Raw genomic sequence first — 22,834 nt, 5'->3', positions numbered from 1 at the left:
GTACTTTTTTTATATATACTCAGATTAGAATACTATACTGTAACGGGGTTTGTTGGTACGGGAAGAAGGAGGCGGGAACCGGCGAACATTCAACATATTTTAATAAATAAATCCACAAATACAAAAATGAAAGTAAAAGCCAGCAGCCCCTCACGGACGACTGCTGGCAACACAAACAGAAACAAAACATGAACTAAAACACAGGCCTGTCCTCTCTCGCTCTTCACTGTCGTCGCTCCTCCTTTATGCCTCCGCTCCTCCGTGAGAGATGCGAGACCGGTGCGTCTCACAGGTGTAGCTCATCACAATTACGCCACCGATCTCGCGCCGTCCTCCCACGGCCCTCGACCTCGTCCTGCTCGCCACATATACATACACTGTTTAGTACACAAAATTAGTATGTAGACATTATGCAATGATAAACATTTCTACAGTAGTATGCTACTGTTGTCACATGACCTCATCATGCTGTATGCATCCAATGAAATAAAACAACACACTAACCCCCAGTGTTAAATTAACATTGAAAGCGTTTATATAATCAACACGGATTATATAAACACTGCCACTGTTCATTTAAAACTGAGAGTTAGTGTGTTGTTTTTTAGCCACTAAAGGGCTCGCAAAATTTCAAAATGGCTGGTAGCCCTTCGGGCAGGCACTCTTCAGATTTTGGTATATTGGATATAAAATAATCAAATTAGAATCATCAATACAAATATGCATCTGGTTCTAACTGAACTGAAGTGTGTGTGACCAGTGGAACATGAATCAGTCTGTGTCGGTGGCTCAGCCCCCAATGAGGGTAACACTTTAGTTTAGGGTCTAATGCTCACTATTAACTAGTTTCATTAACATGCAGATGGCAGGGTTTTATCATCACTGAGGTCCCGAATGTGAGGTAGGTTAGTCAGGGGGGTTCGGGGAAATTTTCGGGAAAATTTTCGATTTCTCTGATCTACGTATGTGCATTTTAAGATGTTTTGAAGGCCAAAAAAATTGGATAAACATTAGCTTTAATTAAAACCATGTCAGCAGGCAGTAGATTATTCGTCAATACCTGCTCTCACTTCTTATCCATCACTCTTTCTTTTTCTCTCAGTCTCTTCCCCTCCTAAAGCTGAACTTTTTTAATTTACTGAAGGCTACAAATTGTATTATATTAATTCTCAACATGTACACATTCATTATTAATTTTATGCCTAACATGATGAAAACGGCTTTGTTAATGTTTCTTGTCCCCTCACAGTGACCGTAAACTAATTATTACATTAACTTACATGATTCACGTTACATAGGCCTATTTTCAGTTCAAAATGGCGAAATTCGACAAAAGTATATTTGTTTCAAACGAAATCGTTTGCCTGATTATTTTTGTCATTCGTTTCACATTTATGACCTAAAAAGCTGTCAAATGTGAAATGTTTAGTTTAGCTATGTACATCTTATCTCACACTTGACTGTAAACTGAAGCGTCAGTCGCTCTGCTCAAATTCGCGCTCAGCAGCTTCTGTGAACATAAATCCCGCCTACTTTGATTTGATTGATCATCTCAAATATTCTGACACTGACGAGGAGTGACAGACCATTGAGACTCAGATGAACACACACACACACACACACACACCCTGTCCTCTGTCTCTGACGTGCGCTCTGCTCGGCGCCGCTGCAGATTGAAGATGAAGAACGCGCTGAATCTGATTATAACAAGACTGAAGCGAACACTATTTCAGATAGCCCGTCGGGCAGGCCGGTTATGCATTTTGGTAGCCCGACTGGAAAACACAATAGCCCCGGGACGTCAGGCAGGCGATTTTGCGAGCCCTGCACTAAGATGGATGGATGGACTGATAGTTTAAATAGGAAAACAGTATGTAAATAATAGGATATAAAACAGAAAGGCAACCTTATGACATTTTTTAAACAGGTTTCCTGTCATTGGTCAGACAAACATATAGACCCACCCTAAAGTTACACCATTGGTCGCGCCAATGTTGCTCTTCAGCACCTTTCGGGATTCTTATACAACAGTGATCTTTTAAAAGCCCTGGAGCCAGTGGCAATACGAATGTTAGGTTTTTTTTTTTTTTTTTTTTTTGACATACCAGTAAAACCGAAAATGAAAAACTCAGAGGAATTCAAGGTAAATCAAGGCATGTGTGGTCAACGAGGGAGAGAAAAAATAAAATACTGAAGGAAAGAAAGTATAGAGAGGGTGAAGAAGAGAAACAGTGAGATAAGGCAGGGTAAGCCGGAGGGGGGAAGAGAGAAATTTTGCGGAGAGCATCTGGGAGTTTTTCATTTCGCTACCTCACGCCTGGAGCACGGCTCTGGTCCCACAGGTTATGTACAGCCGGTAACTGTAGACAGAAGTAAGCCCCGAGGTTTGGTCCTCAGCCAAGTGTGTGTCTGCACTGAAATGAGGTGTGTAGAATGAGGATTGTCCTTTGGGCAAACACAATCTTGTGTCTGTTGTCTCTTATGTATTAACTAGAGCAAACCATGAGTGAAATCAAAATTACAAACTTACTTTACTAGAAGCGACGGAAACATTTCACATGCAATTAGCTGACCTTTAGAGTGCTTTTATTCATCCAGTTAAGTACATAATTATATGTAATACTGCCAAAAAGTACTGACAAGCATTTGTTAAACTAAAATACACCATGCCTTTTGTAATTAAACTTATTTCAATGTATATTTAATTACAAAAGTTGAAATTGAAAAATATATTAACTTTAAATGTAATATCACATAATACACTTGTTAGTCAATGCATCAAAGTGTACTTATGTTAAGCATGACAAAATATAATTAAATAATGATTTATACTTTGAAGTAAAACATTTCATTTGAATTACTCCAAAGAGCACTATGAGTGTATAATATTATATTATCTGCAGGTCATTATTTGAAGTACACTACAAGTGCAGAGTCAATATAATTAAGCACACTTCTTTTTTTACAAGGGCATGACCATCAATCTTAAGTTTGAGTGTTTAGAGGGACAGTTTATGCATCTGTGACTGGTTCTGCTGTTGAAATTGTTCTCTATATTAGAAGTATTCCTCTTTGTTGTAGAAGTGTAAAGATTTATGCTTCAGTGCTTTGATTGTCAGGTTGTTCAAAAATCGATCAATGATGTTACAAAACTAGATGTTGGCTCCATTCCACATCTTAGTGAGCTGCCTACACAAGCAGCATTTAAAGCGTCATAGATGCTCTCCCGTTGCAAAGGCTGTTCCAAAACACAGGCAGCATAATTGTTTATTCTGTCTAAATAACGAGCATGGCATGTGTTCTTAGAGAAGGCAATCCCAGAATGCATTGCATTGTGACAGACACACAGAAAACAGATGGATAGAATGTTCCAAAAGGAGTGAAATATTCCTTATAAATGTACTTTCCATTAATGCGTGTGTGTGTGTGTGTGTGTGTGTCATGTCACCCTTTATTTATATAGCACTTTTTCAAAGCAGCTTTACAGTGATAACAGGAAATTAATGCAACAAAGACTGTTTTGGCTGTACAGCAGCTCTAGAAGAAAGTCATTGTGCAGTTTAAGTTCAGCTTTGATTAATTTCCATTGTAAAATTCATTAGTTAGGCTATTAATTTACACGACACCATTTTCAACTGAAAGCAGAAAACATTTTATGCAGTTTATGCAAGTTTCAAAGTGCAAGGTTTAAAAAAAAAAAAAGATTCCGTTATCATCTCTGTGTAAACTTCAAAAACGTGAATCTGTGAAAACGGTGACGACATGCACATGTGTATTACGTTTGCGTATTTGAATGCGTATGTGCGCAGTTTTTTGCACAATAAAGCGTTTTAGTCGTTTTCGCAGATTCATGTGAACGGGGATCAGTCATTTTCACAGGTGTGTGTGTGTGTGTGTGTTTATGCTTATTAGAGCATTGCAGTGATATTCTAGTAATGTGCTAATGTACATTGTTCCAAATAAATCACTTGTAAGACTGCATTTTGGTTGCTGTCTTAGGGGGGCATTTACACAACACCATTTTCATCCATAAATGGAAAACGTTTTATGAGCTTGGGCCGTTCATTTACACAACAACGGTGGTTTGGGTGGCTGAAAACACATTTTTGAAAATGCAAGTTTTTGAAAATGATCCCGCTATTGTCTCTGTATAAACTACAAAAACACGAATAATGCGCATGCGTATTACACGTTCAGTCTATAGGTGCGTAGTGTTTCTTTACCAAGTGATATCGCCAACTACTGGCCTTGCAGCAGAATACAGCGTTTTTTTCAGTCATTTTTGGAGATCCGTGTGAACAGGGATCATTTGACAGCATTATTGTCTGCATACAAAACTTTCCAAAAACGCAAACGAAAAATGTTTTTTAGTACATCATTGTTGTGCAGAGGTCAGCTGTGTACGTAGAAAGTAGAAAACAAAGCAGTTTACTGCGTTTTGGAACAGAGTTGTTGCTCTGCATGGTTAACATACAAGTATTTTAGTTCATCTCACTTAAAACCATTGAGAAAACTCAAGGAACTTTCACCCCAAAATCACTTATTCACTGCTTAATTGTAGTGAAATTGTTGCATTGTCACATGTATTTCACACTTTGTATGTGCATACTGTATCTATCAGTCCACATTGCTTTGAAAAGCCTACAGTCTACAAGGATTTAGTCAAAGTAGATGCTTGTGTTGGCTTGTGTTTTAAGCTGTATTGACTCCTCACGTGTTTTGGTCCCTCTCCGCTTTGCTCTACTCAGATCCAGACCCAGTGACAGGAAGCATGGAGTCCGCCATGGCAGTGGAGCTCAACCCCTGGGTGGAGTACGAGTTTCGGGTGGTGGCCACGAACGGCATCGGCACAGGCGACCCGAGCGCCCCCTCCAGAGCGGTCCGCACTAAGGAAGCAGGTATTTGTCATTGGTTCACTCACCCGTGAATGTCACTAAGCTAAATGTCCTCCAACAGAACAGAAATCTAAATAAACAAACAGTTTTCTCTCAAGCCTCGTTTATCCTCCACTCGAGGGATCGTGTAGCTGCTTGATGTGACACATTTTTACGACTGCCGTCACCCGTCTGAATATACAGGGTGACCCTGGTTCTGTTTTAATTGGAGGAGAAGTGGAAAATAAGCCGCTTACATGAATTTAAACAAGTTTTTGTGTTTGAGCTGAAGCAGAAAGTCACTTGTGCCCTCAGGCAAAGAGGCTGCAGAATTCTCTATTTACGGAGAACAAAACCCTCTCTTCAACATTCTTTGGTTCAAAAACATTCAGCAGGCCTGTTCGATTACGCAGCAAAAAACAAAATCCCAATATACAAACATGATGCAAATTTTTTAGTATTGTTTAAAGCCAGTTGAATTATTGCACTGTTCATTTGGTTGTGTTTTTTTTCTTCTTAACGGAATAGTTCTGTCATTATTTACTCTCACTTTTGTCATCCCAAACCCATATGCTAAGCCTAAAAGAAGAATTTTGAAGAATCTTCATGTAGCACTTTTCCATACAATAACAGTTCATAAAGCCGTTGAGCTTCGAAAAAGACAAAACAACTCCAAAAAGCACTATAAAAGTGGTCCATGCAAGAAATCATACAAGACCTTTTTTTTAGAACAGAAAACAATTATAAATTTTTTAGATTATTGTCTGATAATCGCTTGTTTAGATTAAAAAAGACGTCTCAAAATGTTACACCTGCTTTGACATCAATGATGCTAATACACCATTGGTTCTCATGTGTCAGGTGTAAATGTGACACAGTAATTCAAATATGCAGGATGAGTGAGGTCTGAGAGCTTCAAGGATTTTCAGGGCAGGATTTTCCATGAATAGTGACATAAATTTGGGTCTGACTTGCTAGGTCTGTGCAACAACAGTAGCCCAATGGCCAGTCAAAAATAGCCCAATGCAATTTTCTCTGTTGGGCAGCCAAATTCTCCACTGAATATTTACGTCTGACAGGTGTGCTGGGGGTAGCCTGACATCGCCATACTCAGATTCTAGTCAGAATATGAGTCTGATACTGCTCCATTGGGCTGTGATTAAGGGGCGTGTTTCAACCGAACCAGGAAAGAAAATGCCTCTGCTCTCAATTGGATAGATCTACAACCAATCAGAGCAAGGGAATAAGTGACTCAACTGCACGCACGCTGGAAGAAGTAGAAGAAGAAGATGAGTGTAAACGATCTTTGCCGGTGTTGTAAAAAGAATTTAAGGATACACGGAGTACTTACCAGCACGATCATCATTTTTGAGAGAAATAGTAAAGGTGAATGCATATACGAACAAGTTCTCCGTTTAGATTAGAATTTGACAATACGGCAAACAAATCTTATCGCAACCCAAGCGCTCTTTGGTGACGTGGATGATTATGTTACTGTTGATCATCTGTCCATCATCATATAAAGCCCGCCCTGACAATTTGATTGGTCCGAACAGCTCTGGTTCGAGCATAGTTGCTCCACAACGAACTTCCAGAACTCAAATGTTGTGGGCGGGGCTAAGTTCGGCTGGCATCCAGGCTAGCGCTGGGGCTGTTGGAGTGGCGAAATCGTATGTACGAGGGTTGAAATAAACCCGAGAAAATTTTTTACCCATGGGAACAACTGAAAAGTAGCCCAATTCCACAGGAAAACCGTGGACTTGGCAACGATGGGTCTGACCTAAACTTTGAATTGTTGTTGTATGGAAAAAAGGGCCATGTAAAGATTATTCAGATTATCTAAATTATTTCAGTCTAGGCTCCAAATAAAGTGCCTGTGACAACATTTCTGCAAATTGATATTATGTTGCTTCTTGTGCATTTCGTGACAATTTCAAAGTGAAATGTCCAGTGAGTCGTGCTAAAAAAAGTGTATAATTTTGTCCAAAAAAGATGAACGTGAATCTGGCAACGTTTTATTACGCTGGTTGTTGTACGTATTGCGGCAGTTCGGAAACGAAATGTCTGGTGAGTGGCGCCGAAAGGTTAATGCTCGGTCACGCTTGAAAGTAACGTACCAAGTTAGTAACTAAGTTAGTACCAAGAAAGTAACTAAACCCTACCCTGAACCTAAACGATAGTGTTAACAAAAGCAAAAGTGAAATAAAAAGGCATTTGCTGAAGCAACCATCTAATTTTACCTTGCTTCTAGAAGTGTTTGAGCCTATGTATTGTGACTCACTTTTCACGGGACTGTCCTCCACATCGTGCACTACTGTACCAGGTGAGCTACCAAGCAATTTTACTAAATCAAAAAAGTTTCCCTTTCAGACAAAAAATGTATGGGAGGAGTACTTAAATGAATCTCGCAAGGTGATTTACTAAGGTTTGTGCTCGTCAATGTACTGGTGTTTGCGCCATTATTTACCGCCCAAAAAAAAACGTCTTAGACCAGACGCTAACAGGTAGATTGCGTTGCTCATTATGAGCAAGATCTGACTGCATCCGTGTTCTTTAATTTACGTGTTGTATTTACTTTAAGTCACTTTCCACTCCCATCGGCGCTGTTTTGGAATTGCGCTCTCATGCTAATTTGCCTTGTTTAGTAAATCTGCCCCTAGGTGTGTTTTTCCAATGTGCCTATGTTGTCTAATTTGTTGTCCTACAAAGGAACACCTGTAGAATTATGTATACGTTTACATTAGAGTAAATGAGAAATACATAATCCTAAAACAAAATAAATATAACTATTCCTGCTCTGTTTTTCCCCCTCTTTATTTATCATTTTGTTTGTTCATGTGAATCAAGCTGTTATATGTGTTTTGTGAGTGCTACACTGTTTCTTGGCTTTATGGTTGTTGTTTTGAGAGTTACACCTATTGAGTGAATCTTCCTTATGTGTCAAAGCAGCCAAGCCTTAATTAATCATTAGCAGTCATGCAATGATTCACTCACATTTTTACACCTTTTAGCTAATAGAAAGTAAAAACTTATTGCACTATTACATTGCAGTATTTCTGTATCTGCAGTTCCGTCAGTAGCCCCTGCCAACGTGAGAGGTGGGAACGGCCGCAGGCATGAGCTGGTCATATCCTGGGAGGTAGGTTTGCACTCAGCATGCACAATGGACTCCCTACTGTGAACTATTGCTATGCTAATGAATATGGCATAAAAGACTTGCAGTTCCTGGCCAAATAGATTCACGCAGCTAATTGACTTGAGCGTTGGTAATTATATCCGGCCATAATTGCCACCATTGCAATTGGCTGTTGAAGGATTGCTACACTTACAGTCCCCTATAAGAACAGATGAATAACTTGATTCTAAATGAAATTATATGCTTTGTGGCAATGCTGCTGGGTGGAAAAAAGGATTGAGAAGTGGTGCAGGTTTAGTCCAGATCTGCTAGACACGTTTAATTTTTTGCAAGCTTTACTGTACTGTAGGAAAACTGAGTATTTGTAAATCCACATCTATTTATGCATATTTGTGTTGGTTTGTAGATGGAGGGCATATCACACAGCCTGTTCATGTTGGCATCAGTTGTCATTTGTTTTGGCCAATTGATGAATTGATGAAGTTTTTCTAAACCTGTTTGAGTTTCTTTCTTCTGTTGAACACAAAGAAGATATTTTAAAGAATGTAAACAGTTGATGGTAGCCATTGACACTTCCACAGTAGGAAAAAAAAAATACTATGGACGTCAATGGCCAACTGTCTGGTTACCAACATTCTTTAAAATATCTTTGTTTGTGTTCAACAGTAGAAAGAAATTCACCCCTTTAAGCATTTTGTGTTAGCAGCTCTTGAAATACACCAATATATATATTAGATTTTTATCCTTTAATGTAAATGTAATTGTAAATAACATGCAATTAAGTGCCCGGAAACATTAAATTCAGTTTGCATTTAAGTAAATTATTTTAATATTAGGCTAAAGTGTACTACTATTTTTTCAAGGGATTAGCAAGTAAGCAAATAATGATATTGATATGAAGTTGTCTGTAACTTATAGAATTATTCACTGATAATCTTCCCAACTGCCAAACTTTTGGATTCGCGCTTCATTCATGCAGGTGCAAATTGAAAATGACACATCCATGCGTTTGACACATTCCAGATTTGACGTCATTGACACCAAAAACACCATCAGATCTCGCATGTGTCATAACCTAATATGACACGCCAGTCATTTTCAAATATGAGGAATGAGGAAAAGCTACAGCATATCCAATGGATTCAGAAGACATGGAATATAGCGCAAAAAATCACATGACTATACTGTTGAATATGATGTTTTGTCCGTTTGGAAGCTTTACAGTTGATGTCGTTGCCATGTGGATTAATAATGTTAAGTTTAGACACACAAGAGAGATTAAAATGATCATTAACCTTGAATATTCAAAACACTATTCCCCTGAAACTGATGTTTTTGGAACATCTGTTTGTTGTCTGAGATTTTAGAACATTCAGTCAGTTTTACGTACCATGTAAAGAGGATACTAGCATGGAGTGTCACCTTTGGTTCTGTGCACTGCTGGGAGTATTTTGCGCATAAACATGTTTTAAAAATAAAAAAAGGCTTCCAAATGAGGCCATTTAAAGGTGAGATTAACTGGGGAATTGTGGAACAGATGTACTCTGAACTGACGGTTATTCTTGCAGTTATTAAATACTCAGGCCCCAACTGTCACCAGGCAAATAACTTTCATATTAGGAGAACTGTACCTTAGTGAGAAATTAAAGATGATAAGGCTCATTCCAAATGCAATGGAATATTTTCACCATGATGACTTCCTGAGTTTATAACCCCTTGAGAAAGTTATTACTGTAACTACAGAATAATTGTAGTTTTAATTTTGCTTCGGTGATGACATGCAGTTCAATTATATGCTTACACCAAGTTCACAACATGCAAAATATGTCTATACACTAGAAACGTTACTTAGAGCTCTAAACACATTTTAAATCTAATGTTTGCTTTACAGGGAGACTATTTTAAATGCACAGGAGAATTCTCGAGCATTAATTCTTTAGTGCTGTGTCGTATTAAGCAGCATATTAACAGGTATCTTGACAGGGGCTTCAGGTGCTATTTTGAGGCACATAGTACATCATATTAAATTACGTATCATTTAGCAGACGCTTTTAAACAAAAACGATTTGCAGCGCATTAATTGGATTGCCCCCCCGGAACCCAAGTGCCTTACTCAAGGACATAATGGTGACTGAGCAGCTTTATGAAATTAGTAATTCTTCAGTTCTCAGGTCCGTCTCCCATACCTGGAATTTAACCTTTCCTAGCACAGGCCCTTTACGTTAACCGTTGCTTATTCCCTCATTAGTGGTTAAAACCCTATGCCTGTTGACAAGCTGTTATTGCTTTTCAAAATGACCACACGTTCCGACATTAACACTCGCCAAGCACCAAATGCAAGTAAAAATGTGCGTTGGCGAGTAAATGACACTGTGTTACTCGCCAGTTCAGTTACATTTTCAAATTTACGTTTATTGGTTGAAAACAATGCAAGGTTGTGAGAACACAATATGGCATAATGCAGTTATGAAATCGCAAAGGCTGCAATGTATTATATTAAAAGCAGGCAGTTCATGATCCTGTGTGTTCAGTATCTCAGAGTGGCTCGGTTTGTTGTAAATGTTGCTGCACATGAATTCTATCTAAGTGCTGTGAGTTTGGGTGGGTTATATAACATGCATTTGAACATGTGCCAATCATCTTCCCAAAACTGTAATGAGAATCATTTATAAATCTATTGTCAATAAAAGGAAAGCCTTAAGGTCTTCCTGGGGATTTTCCGCCAAAGTAAAAGCTCTATGGTTTGAAAGAGAAACTAAAGCCGGGTGCATACTGTACGATTAATAATAGCCCTTTACGACTGTTGCTTGTCAGACTGTACGAACATGATCCCTGCTGTAAGCCATGTCACAATCTCAGTTGTCTTTAAACGGACACACGCAAGAAGACTCATCTGTAGTTTTACATTATTAATCTGTGACACGTTCCGTGACAGTGAGCTTCGGAATAGAATTGGCCATGTTAGTTGATCTATAATGCACAATGGGCGCCATGTTAGTACGCACTGCAGTTCAGAGAATTGTATCTGTCAGTTTTAGGCCTAAAACACGTCAATTCATCCACTTCTCCCGAAATACATTAAAGTAAGTGGCTGGTGAAGTGTGAGAAGAACAGAGTAAATTTTATAGTTACCTACACAATGTGTATCTAAACACATCATCAATTTATAATTCAAAGGATTGTTATTGCCGCTTCCATAGACATCAGTGTGTATTTTACAAACTATAAATGTTGTTTTGCTAGTACTTTAAATGTCTGAAACCTAAAATAAACCATATGCGGTTGAAAACACCGAATAGTTTGTGATATAATATGACAGCGCTGAGAGCGTCTGTCTCTGGCTCAGCGCTAGCCAATGCGCAAATGCAAATTTGATGATCACGCAATCTGAACGTTCTAATCACACTGGTGTGAACGATCGTACGCTTCAAAGAGTTAACTAGCGATCACAGGCGGTGATGATGCTTCTTACGTCCGTTTCGGAGAACCAGAGAGCAAATATTTCAACAGACAGCTGAGGCATAAGTGGCACTGAATCTGCGTTTTGATTCGGTCCGGTTACATACCGGTTACTTAGGTTCCGGTTCCATTTCGGTGCCCGGTATCAGTACCCAACCCTACATATATCCTTTATGACAAAAAATATGACATAATTGCAATCTGACTTTTAGGTTTTGGGTAGCAGGTGGCTTGGCAAGCTACCTTCAGAGTTGTTAAAATAGTCAATTAGTTTATCTGGCACAAAAACACAGTAGGGTTAAATTGGCCACAACATTACAATAAATGCAACTAGAAAACATTATTTTATATTCTTAACATAGTGACGAACAGCGGCAATTAACTAAATATAAAAACGGGTTAAAAAAAAATGTGAATTATTTATTTGCAAAACAACTCCCTAAATTGAATCAGACTTCTCACCATGACATATGAGATTTATTACTGTCTCAGATTACTCTGCTATAAAACTGTATGCACATAAAAATATGATGATGATCTGCATTTTATAAAACTGATTTAAATTTTCAGGATACACCCGCATTTTGAAAGTAAGTTAGGTTAGAATGTAAATTGTTACCATCTTCATATTTAGTCACCGTTGCTATTGTTACCGATGTTTTTCTCGACTACTGGGAGAACAGAAAAAGGCTTGACTTTGATTATTCCTGCATGGAAGCAGTCGTGAAATGACCTATATGCAGAAACAGAAAATTCAAGAGTCAAGAGTTCGTTAATACTATTGTCAATCCCAGAAAACAGATTGTGTGTACATAGCCTCCTCCTCATTGTATACGTCTGTGCCGTCCTCTCTGGCACTGTCCCATATAGCCGTATTAGCTCCACCCTGTTTATCTGCGTCCCGATTAACCACTTTAGAACCACTGAATTGGCTCTGCATCTCCAATCGATATTAGTGTATTTGAGAAGATGCTGTGCTGCTTTGGCATTCGCGGCACGTGAACCGGCTTCTGTGCTGCCTCTCCAATCATCTCTGGGTGGTTGTGGAAGACAGCGGCTGGGCCGAGCACTGCTTATTAAACAGGATGAATGACTAAACAGCTCGCCCCGTCCACTCATTAGTGTCTGCAGAGAGAGAAAAAGTATTATGGGCACCAGGAGCAATGGACTGGACCATTACAGTTGCCCTACTTCCTATTCGATGCCTGCCGCAGCACGCCAAGCGTGCCGATATCAGACCGCCAGCAGATTTCATTTTCACCATGGGTGCCACTCCTTCCAACAGCCTTTTTAGATGCACGTTCCACTTCATTTTGTAGCAGAACTGATTTTTCCTTTTTTAAAAGGGCCATTTATTGGTCGCCCCATGCAGAAAAGCTCAGCCAGCACTAATAATGTTGGTTCAAGGCTTGTTAATTCAATTCCTAGAAACAGTAGAGTGAGTTAATTACAGTCATAGCACTAAAAGCGTGTGCTTAAGTATTCAATTTGAAGGTTCAGCCTTTTTTCTCCCATCATCAGTCTGCATCTTATTTTAGGTGCCGCCAAGGGATGTGATAATTTCAGAAGCGGCTGGAAATCAGTCAAAATTTGGCATGACGGACATATTCGCTGCCAAAAAGTGAGGAGAGTACAGGTGTTTGTCAATTATTAAAATTGCCCAAGATTTAATTCCGCCGGCTTACATTTTAATTAAATTTCTATCTCCCTTAATAGATTGCATTCCATTCTATTAAATGCCTAGCAGGTGTCGCAGACAGACTCTGATATCTCGTCCTTAGAAAAACATCAAGCAAGTGTCAAATCTGTTTTGAAAAAAGCAGCGAGGAAATTGTCAGCAGCTGGACAGGCAAAATCAAGTCGTGTGACCAGCAGACTGTAAACAACCTTCCAGAACAAGAATAATTCGGGTGTTTTAGCATAGATAACAGAATGCGAAACCACATTGCGAATACTCAACGCAATGAGCAAAAGGTCAGCTAGAAAATAAAAGTGATTTCAGGGAAAGTGCTTTCAGTCTTTATGTCATGTTAGTAATGCCCACTGTGTGTAAGAGCAATCTTGAAAAATTCATTTTTATATGGAAGCTTGTTTCTGCCACAAAACAAAAAAAGGTTATTGCTACTTTCTGTCTCAAAATTCTGGCTTTTTTTTTTCACCCTCACAGTTGCTTGTTATATCCAACAATTCTGACTTTATTTCTAGCAATTCCAAGTTTGTAACTTTTTTCTTGCAATCCGGGTTTTTGACTATGAACTGCGAGACATAAAGTCAGAATTGCGATATTTAAACTCACAGTGTAAATGGTTACAAATGTAACTAAAAATATATTTCCAAGAGTGATGTAATCAGTCAGTGAATCGTTCACAAATGACTCCCTCCTTCATATTATCCTTCCAGAGCAAGAATAGTTTAGGTGATTTAGAAAAGAGAATGCTGAACTCTATTTTGTATAATTCAAATTCAAAACTTTAGAGTTGTAGTGGAGGGGGAAGATTTTTGGCCAAGAGCAACTTAAATTTCAGTCTTTTCCTCACATTATGTTGTCGTATGACTTTAGAATGGTTTTGTGGACTACTTTTATTGTACATAAAAACATTGTTGAAAAACGGTAAAAAGCTTGTTGGCGGTGGACTTATATGTGAAATATATATACCGGTATATATACTATATATTAGAAGAAAATTTTAAACAGTGAAGTGTTGAAGGACTTCAACCTAGAGCAGAATGTACCATAAAATGTACCATTCAATATCACAGGTGATTTCCGGATTTACATCCATTGCTCTGCATTAATTGATATTTGACTCAATATTCGCAAAATGTCGTCACACGCACAGATTATTTACTCAAGGGCCTGAACCAAGCCCTTTGAAAAGACATTGATATGGTTCACAGAATAATGGTGAGCTCTCGCTGTGTGCCGGGTCTTGAATATGTTGGATTAGCGCATCTTTAATTGATGTGTTCAGGCTCATCATCAAGCGCTTGACATTCACAAGTGATCTGTTTCATTACAACTGAAAATCTCCAGGATTCATTTGGGACTCTCTGACATTTTGATGTAATTCTGTGCCATTTAGTGTTGCTTCTTTTTCGGAACCGACATAACAAAAGATGTAATTTAAATGGAAAAATATGGAAATTGAAACTATTTATTGGATGCATATTTAAAGCTTCTGTGTGTTTTTGAAGCTGTTTGGTGGAAAAAGAGCTTTTTTGCTCAGCTAAACATTGATCAGGTTGTAAAATTAGCCTGTGTTGTAAACCGTCACATAAAAGGTGAGTTGTTAGCCTCTTTCAAAGGGAACATATCCAATAATATATAATTAACTGAACTATCTATGAATAATAATTAGCTTAAGCCTAATCTGGATTAATTTTTTTTTAAAACAGTGTATGAAATGAATATGGACTTGTGGTGAACACAAATTTACAATCTAGGGGCAAGAAATGTATAGCTATGTATGTATGGGGGCCCTATCATACACCCGACGCAATGCAGCGCCAAGCGCGACGCAAGTGTTATTTGCTAGTTTCAGTCTGACGCAGTTATCATTTTCACGTCCTGCGCCACGTTGTTTAAATAGCAAATGCATTTGCGCCCATTTGTGCGGCCATGGGTGTGCTGGTCTGAAAACGAGGTGTGTTCAAGCACATTGTTGGTGTGTTGCTATTTTGAGGCAACATTAATAGACTGTGCCATTGACCAACTGAAACCTGGTCTAAAGTCAATGGTGCAGTATTTTTTTTGTTATTTAATGAGCGTGTTTGTAATGTGTTCTTATAGGCGGGTGCACAACACACGTACCTGTACACTCTTCTTATTAAACACACAGGGACACACAGCAGCACACAAAAGCCAAATATTTAAAATAAAAGGATTACAATGTAAAAGATTATTATTGTGTACATAAAGATATGGTGGAATCCGGCTTGTCCCGTTTGCGCACTTTTACCTCGCGCACGAGCGGTTCCGTTTGCGCTATGGAGAAGCGTTCGGCCTTTCCATTATCAAATTTCGTCATGTAAATAGCGAATCTGCCATGGCGTGAGCGAGGAGATGAGACTCTGATTGGTTTATTGCACATTACACCCAAAACACACCCATTACTCATTAAGAGAATAGGGACAACCCTTTTAGACCATGTGCCTGGCGCGCCGACCATTTTTCGTCGTTAAACTAGCAAAAGTGGATTCGGACATGCCCTAAGTGAACTTGCACCATACGCTTAGATCGTTCAAATAGGGCCCTTAGTCTATTTAGTTCATTCATGAAACACAAGTTGAAGAAATTTCTCTGGGACAAATGATATTTTATTGAAACCTGAGAAACCCTTCCATTGAAAGTTCACTTTGATGTTTTAAAAAGACTATGACGGTTTAAAAAGTTCATACAGCTCAAACTTGATGTTTGAGGACCAAATAGGTTTGTTCTTTTGCGTCAAGCAAGTATGGTTTATTCTTTTACCATGTTTGATGAGCTCCATATATGTGCATTGATCAATGTTATGAATAAAAGCTTAAATTAAAGGTGCAGTAAGCCATTTCTGAAAAAGCCATTTGTTGAAAGTGTATCGGGGTGAGCACCACAACAAACTAGCAGCCAATCAGCAGTAGGGGGCGTGTCCACTCATGATGGGGGAGGAGAGAGAGTGAGCAAGAGGGAGATTTGAAGAAAGACTGTAGAAAGAGAGATGGCTGAGAAACATTACAAAAGAGAAAAGGCCAGTGGAATATCACTGGAAAAAAGGGACATGATCAAGCAAGAGCTTTAGGAACCTGCGTTAAAGGAACACTCCGACTTTTTGGGACTTTAGCTTATTCACAGTATCCCCCAGAGTTAGATAAGTCCATACATACCTTTTTCATTTCTGTGTGTTCTGTAAGTGTTATTTGACGCACCCACCGCTAGTCTAGCTTACCACAAAGACTGGATGTAAATGAATAAGGTAGCATACTAATCCCAATAAGTGACAAAATAATGCAAACATTTTCCTATTTACATGTTGTGATCTGTATAGTCACAGCGTGTACAAATAACAAGGCTATATGAGACAGAGACCATTTTTAATCGTATAAATACTGGGAACTATATTCTAACTTATCTAACTCTGGGGGATACTGTGAATAAGCTAAAGTCCCAAAAAGTCGGAGTGTTCCTTTAATATTAGAAAAGCTTTCCAGCGCTGGAAAGACCTAAGCCGGAAGGCCTGAAAACAGACGCTGAGGTTGTGTTGTTTCTGCCCCATACGTGAGTAACATTGGTTTTGAGTGTGTTGCTGGCAACTAACAATGAACTCTTGCTTGTAGATACTCTTGTGTACTGTGTACATTTTTGTTCTTCCTTGTTCATTCGTCCTCTTCACTTAATTTTTCACAAAGCTTTATTTTGCTTCGCTTCTGCTTATGATAAAGAGACACCCACTCTTGCACTGCGTGTTTGTGTATTTTGGGGGTGGAGCAATGAAGAGAGGGGTGTGTTTGTTCAATAATGATTCTCAGAAATCACTTACTGCACCTTTAAATATGTTCATCATATAAAGCAATTGTGTTTCTTCAGAAAACTTAAACTGCTCGATTCATATGGATTACTTCTCTTTATTAACTTTTTGAGGTGTCAATTTTCATTAAAATATCTACATTTATGTTTCTAAAATGAATGAAAGTCTTATGAGTTAGGAACGATGAGAAAATAACAGAATTTTTTGGGTGAACTGTGCTTTTAAGATTGTAGATAGGCTCAATTTTGATTTTATGTTGACTCTTTAAGATAATAGGCATTTAACATTCAGTTCCCTCGCTACAGTTCATTGGGTACATAACATGAAAGAATTTTAAACTTGAATTTTGCTTATTTTTAACTACCACCTGCAGATCTACGAAAATGATGTAAAACTTACCAAAGATGTCAACATCTAAGCTGACCTGGAAGAAGCAATTTTTTACACATTACACAGGAAGTAAATTGTGCTGGATAATTAGCCATACTACATCTTCAGGACTGATAATTCCCAGCCAAAAGTCTTCATAAATTACCTGCTGCACAACTGTTTACCTTCCCCTCATTTCACAGAGCTCAGCTGGCTGTGTATTATTAGGATCCTCTTCCAATTTCCGATCCTATTGCAGAGAATTTTTTACCTAAGCAAACTCTTTGAGCTATATTTTCAGAATGAGTGCAAAAAAAAATTATTTTTCAACATTATCACCCTGTAAAAAAAAATATATTCCAGGGCTCATATTAATGTTTCTTTTTTTTTTTCGTCCTAAGCCTGTCTCAGAAGAATTCCAAAACGGAGAAGGTTTTGGCTACATCGTGGCGTTCCGGGCCAACGGCACGCGTGGATGGAAAGAGAAAATGGTGACCTCAGCAGACTCCACCACCTATAAATACAGAGACGAGACCTTCCCCCCTCTCACCCCGTTTGAGGTGCGCGTGGGGGTGTATAACAACAAAGGAGACGGGCCCTTCAGCGGGGTGGTTACTGTGTTCTCTGCAGAAGGAGGTGAGGGTCAGATGTGCGCAGGGCTCCGATTGATGGGATTTATTGCTGTCTTATATAACTTCAGTAATGTGCGGCTCAACAGTACAGACAGAGTTTCTTGAACTTTGAAGTACATCACATGACGGCTAATCCAGGGCTGTGGACGGATGTACAGTTCGATATTGCGTCCAAATTTTGAGGCACAGGCTACCACCGTATAGCAGTGAAGCAAAATCCAAAATACAGTACACACAATAAGAGCAGAATTTATACCCTTGTGAAAAAGTATACTTTATTATACTTTTTAAAACAAGTATTAAAAAATACATTTTAAAAGAATATACTTACGTGCAAACTGAATGTAATGTTTTTGGACACTTGTTTGCATGTTACTTACTATTAAAATGGAATTGCTTTATAGTTTAAATATATATATATATATATATATATATATATATATATATATATATATATATATATATATATATATATATATATATATATATACTAAATGCAATTAGTTTACGGTGCTTTTCTGACCCACTCAAGCAGGACTTAAGTACATATTTATATACAATTTCATAATTATTGATGTTGTCTTTGAAATATTTAATATACAGCGGGGGAAATAAGTATTGAATACGTCACCATTTTTCTCAGTAAATATATTTCCAAAGGTGCTATTGACATGATATTTTCACCAGATGTTGATAACAACCCAAGTAAGCCATACATACAAAGAAACAAACAAAAATAAGTTCAGAAATTAAGTTATGTGTAATAATGTGAAATGACACAGGGAAAAAGTATTGAACACATGAAGAAAGGGAGGTGTAAAAAGGCATGGAAAGCCAAGAAAACAGCTTAAAACTATTAGTAATTAAAAAGCAATCCAGCCCCCTGTCCGTGCAAATTAATAACAGCTGTTTCAGTCCCAACGGATGGCCTACAAAAAGGTCTCATTGCCAAGGTGTCACACAAGACACATCTCATGATGGGTAAAAGCAAAGAGCTGTCTCAAGACCTTCGCAACCTAATTGTTCCAACACATAATGATGGCATTGGTTATAGGCGCCATTCTAAGCTTCTGAATGGTCCAGTGAGCACTGTTGGGGCCATAATACGGAAGTAGAAAGACAATAATTTCACCATAAATTTGCCTCGACCAGTGCTCCTCGCAAGATTTCTTACAGAGGAGTGAAAAGAATAATCAGAAGAGTTGTCCAAGAGCCAAGGATCACTTGTGGAGAGCTTCAAAAAGACCTGCAGATAGCAGGTACTGTTGTCTCAAAGAAAACAGAAAGCAATGCACTCCACCGCCATGGCCGGTATGCACGCTCACCGCACAAGACTCCATTACTGAAAAAATAAGCATGTTGAAGCTCATTTAAAGTTTGCTGCACAACATTTGGAAAAGCCAAGGAAATACTGGGAGAATATAGTGTGGTCACATGAGAGCAAAATTGAACTGTTTGGATACCATAATACACACCATGTTTGGAAGAGAAATGACATTGCACATTACCCTAAAAACACCATACAACTTGGTGTTGGCTCTTAGACAACTCTTCTGATTATTCTTTTCACTCCTCTGTAAGAAATCTTGCGAGGAGCACTGGTCGAGGCAAATTTATGGTGAAATTATTGTCTTTCTACTTCCGTATTATGGCCCCAACAGTGCTCACTGGACCATTCAGAAGCTTAGAATGGCGCCTATAACCAATGCCATCATTATGTGTTGGAACAATTAGGTTGCGAAGGTCTTGAGACAGCTCTTTGCTTTTACCCATCATGAGATGTGTCTTGTGTGACACCTTGGCAATGAGACCTTTTTGTAGGCCATCATTTGGGACTGAACCAGCTGTTATTAATTTGCACGGACAGGGGGCCTTTTTACACCTCCCTTTCTTCATGTGTTCAATACTTTTTCCCTGTGTCATTTCACATTATTACACATAACTTAATTTCTGAACTTATTTGTTTTGGTTTCTTTGTATGTATGAATTCCTTGGGTTGTTACCAACATCTGGTGAAAATTTCATGTCAATAGCACCTTTGGAAATATATTTACTGAGAAAAATGGTGACGTGTTCAATACTTATTGAAACTACGAGTTGCAATTTACTACATTTAAAATACATTAACTTTAAATGTAATCTCAAATAACATACTTGAAAGCTGTTAAAATGATAATCAAGCATGACAAAAGATTAAAGCAATGATTTAAAATGTACTTTAAAACAAAACCTTTCATTTGACATTTTTACAAAGAGCACTTTTACACTAAAAGTGTACTTAACTGTGTTAAAAACATTAATTAAAGTGCCTTTTATTTAATTAATATTATATTATCTGAAAGTATGTTTTTTTGTTAACACTTTACAATAAGGTTCATTAGTTAACATTAGTTAACATGAACTAAGAATGAACTGCACTTCTACAGCATTTATTAATGTTTGTTGATGTTAATTTCAACATTTACTAATACATTATTAAAATCAAAAGTTGTATTAACATTAGTTAATGCACTATGAAGTAACATGAACGAGCAATAACTAACATTAACAAAGATTAACAAATACAGTAACATATGTATTGCTAATGGTTAGTTCATGTTAGTTAGTTAGTACATTAACTAATGTTAACAAATGAAACATTGTAAAGTGTTACAGTTTTTATATACTTTTAAGATTTGAAGTGATTTTGTGTTCACGCTGCACTTTTTCATAAAATGAAAATACATTAAATGGTGACCAGCTTTCAAGCTCCAACAAAGATCATAAAAGTAAGACTTGCATTCTTTACAGTTTTTTTTTTTTTTTTTTTAAGCTGGTCAAACATTTCAACTGGAGTTGAACTTGAGAACCAGATGAGTCAAGATGAACAGGATCAACTGATTCATTGAAGAGATCTGATTCAAAATAACAATTCAAACTGGTTAAGAAGTGCTAGAGGGGATATCACTCCTAACTTAGAAAATGGTCCATGAGTCATATAGTCCTGGTTTCACAGACAGATCTTAGATTAAGCCAGGATCAGGCCTTAGTTTAAATATGACATTTAAGTAGCTTATATAAACATTCCTTAGAAATGTTTATGTGTGTTTAAACATTCCTTGCATCTTGAGATAAAACAATGGCACTGACATATTTTAAGATATGCCAGTGCAAGTTGCATTTATCTGAAATAGCTCAAACATGCATTTTAATCTGAGACTAGGCTTAAACTGTCAGGCTTCTGCCCTGACAGTCTTGTCTCTGTTCAATGTTTCGTTGTTTGTCTTGTGCCTGAGCACATGGCTTTGTCTTTGTTTGTGTTGGCCATTTGCTCCTCTTGTACCGCCTCCTTGTTTCCCTTTACCACGCCCCCTTGTTTAGTCCTTGTCTGGTCCTTGTTTCACTAATTGTGTTCACCTGATCCTCGTGTGCTCTGATCCCTTTATATTCATGCTCCTTTGCCTCATGTCTTTGCTGGTTTGTTGTGTGTGTATATAGTGTGTGAGATGTTGCTTGTCTACTGATCTTTTTAGACAGTGTTCCCTGCCAGTTCTAGAATTTGCATTTTATTCTTTTGAGTTTTCTGTAGTCTAGTTCCAGTCTTTTGCTCTAGTTTTCTCAAGCCTTATTTTTGGTTTCTATTTTGATGTGTTTTTTTCTCTGTTTGTAGTTCCAGTTATTTATTCCTAGTATTTTCTGGTAACACTTTATTTTACATTGTCCTTAATACATGTAATTAAATTTGTTGTACGTTACATGTACTTACCATAGTAATAACAGTAATTTATGCATAATTACATTCAACTAACCCTCAACCAAATCATATAGTAAGTACATGTAGTTGCTTAATATTACTCAGTACCTAAATATATAATTACGACACTTCTTTTCTTTTCTCTAGTTGCTGGGCTGAGTCAGTTTATTTCTGTTTTGCTCAAAGTTTCCAGCCTCTTTCTCTAAAACTACTGCCTTATTTCCAGTGTTGTCATTATCTGGTGCTACTCCATTCCATCTCTTCGGTTCTCCTGCCTAGCTTTAACCGGGTCGGATCTCATCAGTCTTCCCTATCTCCTGTTGACTGCCCTGTCCTATGGATCATCCTCACACCTAACCATCCCTATTGTGCCTTGTCAATAAAATCCAATCCCTTGAATCTCATTCTCCATAAGACTGCTGTGACAAAGCCTGACATAAATTTTGTCTGTGGAACTAGGGGGATTTTTATGATGCTTTTGCACCCTTTTTGAAGTTGGACTTGACATTGAGCAAATAATGAGAGAATTTGGAACTATGCCTTTAATTTACTTAATTTCAGTTGTGGTTTTATGACCTAAAATTAACTTTTGACCAACTTTTTTGACCTTTAAAAAAACATTCACTGCCCAAACTTTGATCACACTTTGTCAGGCTGATTTTATGGTAACCATGCAATCGCTGTTTCCCGTGACTGCTGCTAATATGATGGATGTTCTGTGTCTCTGTCACCTCTCAGTCTCACAGCAGGATTCTCCCTCACGATCACAAGGCTTCACAACTTACCATTTACATCCGCTTAAACTCTTTGCTCTGACTGTTCTGAACACATAAGAGATACTGATGAAATGTGGCTTTGTGAAGCAGATAGCGTATAGAGTGATTCATTATGTGTTATTTGCTGAGGAATCTGAAGTGTACTGGTTTTAAATGCAGAACCCAGGGAGCCTCCTTCAGAAGTGCAGGCGTTCGCCATCTCATCCTCCGAAATTAAAGTGACGTGGAAGCCGCCCATTCCTGGTCCTGGAAGACCCCAAGGCTACGAGGTTAGAGAGAGAGAAAAAGAGAGATGAATGAATAAATGGTTTTGGTTTTCTATTTTAATTTTTTTTTAAATCTATTAAATAA

At 38.0% G+C, this 22,834-nt stretch overlaps 1 protein-coding gene across 1 annotated transcript in view; it reads left to right on the top strand.

Annotated features, from left to right (window-relative positions):
• Positions 1 to 22,834, top strand: part of cntn5 (contactin 5) — a 342,737-nt gene that overhangs the window by 308,569 nt on the left and 11,334 nt on the right. Inside the window, exons 17-20 of the mRNA XM_081371769.1 lie at positions 4,749 to 4,898; positions 7,943 to 8,013; positions 17,744 to 17,978; positions 22,643 to 22,752. Of these exons, the coding sequence (XP_081227895.1) occupies positions 4,749 to 4,898; positions 7,943 to 8,013; positions 17,744 to 17,978; positions 22,643 to 22,752 (566 nt within the window). The remainder of the gene's footprint in view (positions 1 to 4,748; positions 4,899 to 7,942; positions 8,014 to 17,743; positions 17,979 to 22,642; positions 22,753 to 22,834) is intronic.

Source organism: Scardinius erythrophthalmus (assembly GCF_964197995.2).
Source record: "Scardinius erythrophthalmus genome assembly, chromosome: 8".
Lineage (NCBI taxonomy): Eukaryota > Metazoa > Chordata > Actinopteri > Cypriniformes > Leuciscidae > Scardinius > Scardinius erythrophthalmus.
Note: the sequence above shows the minus strand (reverse complement) of the source record. Positions and strands in the feature narration are given on the sequence as shown.